The following is a 1394-nucleotide window of genomic DNA, read 5'->3' as shown; positions in this document are numbered from 1 at the left end:
GCAACCTACCCCGACAGATAGACCCCGATATCCCAATGCTCGGGATTCCCGTCGTCAGGATCGTTATTCCTCCTGCTGTAGTCGCAGAAGGCCTTCAGGAGTTTGATCCTCTCGCCGTCGTAGGTGGGCAGGTCCGCCGGCTGCGTGTACAGGAGGCGCAGGTGGCTAATGGTGAGGTCCACCTGGCGGCCGAGCGAAGGGTGGCGGTACAGGGCCTGGACCTGGAACGGGGGGGGGAGGGAGAATGGGGGGGGCTTAGTGTTTTTTATTTTAAGTGGGGTTTGGAATGGGGTTTTAAGTGGGTTCTAGGTGGGGTTTTGAATGGGGCTCTCAGTGGGTTTTTATTGGGGTTCTAAGTGGGTTTTCAATGGGGTTCTAAGTGGGGTTTGAAGTGGGTTCTAGGTGGGGTTTTGAATGGGGCTCTCAGTGGGTTTTTATTGGAGTTCTAGGTGGGTTTTGAATTGGGTTCAAGTGGGTTCTAAGTGGGTTTTCAATGGGGTTCTAAGTGGGGTTTGGAATGGGGTTTGAAGTGGGTTCTAGGTGGGGTTTTGAATGGGGCTCTCAGTGGGTTTTTATTGGGGTTCTAAGTGGGTTTTCAATGGGGTTCTAAGTGGGTTTTGAATTGGGTTCAAGTGGGTTCTAAGTGGGTTTTCAATGGGGTTCTGAGTGGGGTTTGGAATGGGGTTTTAAGTGAGTTCTAAGTGGGTTTTGAATTGGGTTCAAGTGGGTTCTAAGTGGGGTTTTCAATGGGGTTCTAAGTGGGTTTTATGTGGGGTTCTAAGTGGATTCTCAGTGAGTTTTCAATGGGGTTCTAGTGGGTTTTCAGTGGGGTTCTAAGTGGGTTTTATGTGGGTTTTGAATGGGGTTCAAGTGGGCTTTGAGTGGGTTTTAATTATTTTTGTGTGGGTTCTAAGTGGGTTTTGAACAGGGTTGAAATGGGTTCTAAATTAATTTTATGTAGGCTTTATGGGTTTTAAGTATTCTATGTGGGTTCTAAGAGGCTTTTGAATGGGTTCTAAGTGGGTTTTATGTGGGTTTCAACAATTTTTGTGTGGGTTCTAAGTGGATTCTACGCGGGTTCTAAGTGGGTTTTATGTGGATTTTAAGTGGGTTTTATGTGGGTTCTAAGTGGGTTTCATTTGGAGGTTTAAGTAGTTTAAATAATGGAGTGGTTAAGAGGTCAGGTCAAAGGGGTTAAGGGCTGGGGTTTAAGATGAGTGGGTTGAAGGGTTAATGGGTGAACTGAGGGGGTTGAGGAGGGTGGGAGGTTGAGTGGGTCGTGGGGGGGGTTGGGTTGAGTGGGTCGTGGGGGGGTTGGGTTGAGTGGGTCGTACGGGGGTTGGGTTGAGTGGGTCGTGGGGGGGGTTGGGTTGAGTGGGTCCCACTCCCACTCC

General features: G+C 49.1%; 1 protein-coding gene across 1 annotated transcript in view; it reads right to left on the bottom strand.

The window, feature by feature from the left end:
* The window catches only part of LOC119593648 (A disintegrin and metalloproteinase with thrombospondin motifs adt-1-like), an 88803-nt gene that overhangs the window by 53109 nt on the left and 34300 nt on the right, over positions 1-1394 (bottom strand). The window contains exon 8 of the mRNA XM_037942600.1: positions 10-221. Within this exon, the coding sequence (XP_037798528.1) occupies positions 10-221 (212 nt within the window). The remainder of the gene's footprint in view (positions 1-9; positions 222-1394) is intronic.

Source organism: Penaeus monodon, chromosome 32 (assembly GCF_015228065.2).
Source record: "Penaeus monodon isolate SGIC_2016 chromosome 32, NSTDA_Pmon_1, whole genome shotgun sequence".
NCBI lineage: Eukaryota > Metazoa > Arthropoda > Malacostraca > Decapoda > Penaeidae > Penaeus > Penaeus monodon.
The sequence above is the reverse complement of the archived record's forward strand: the minus strand, read 5'-3'. Positions and strand labels throughout refer to the sequence as shown.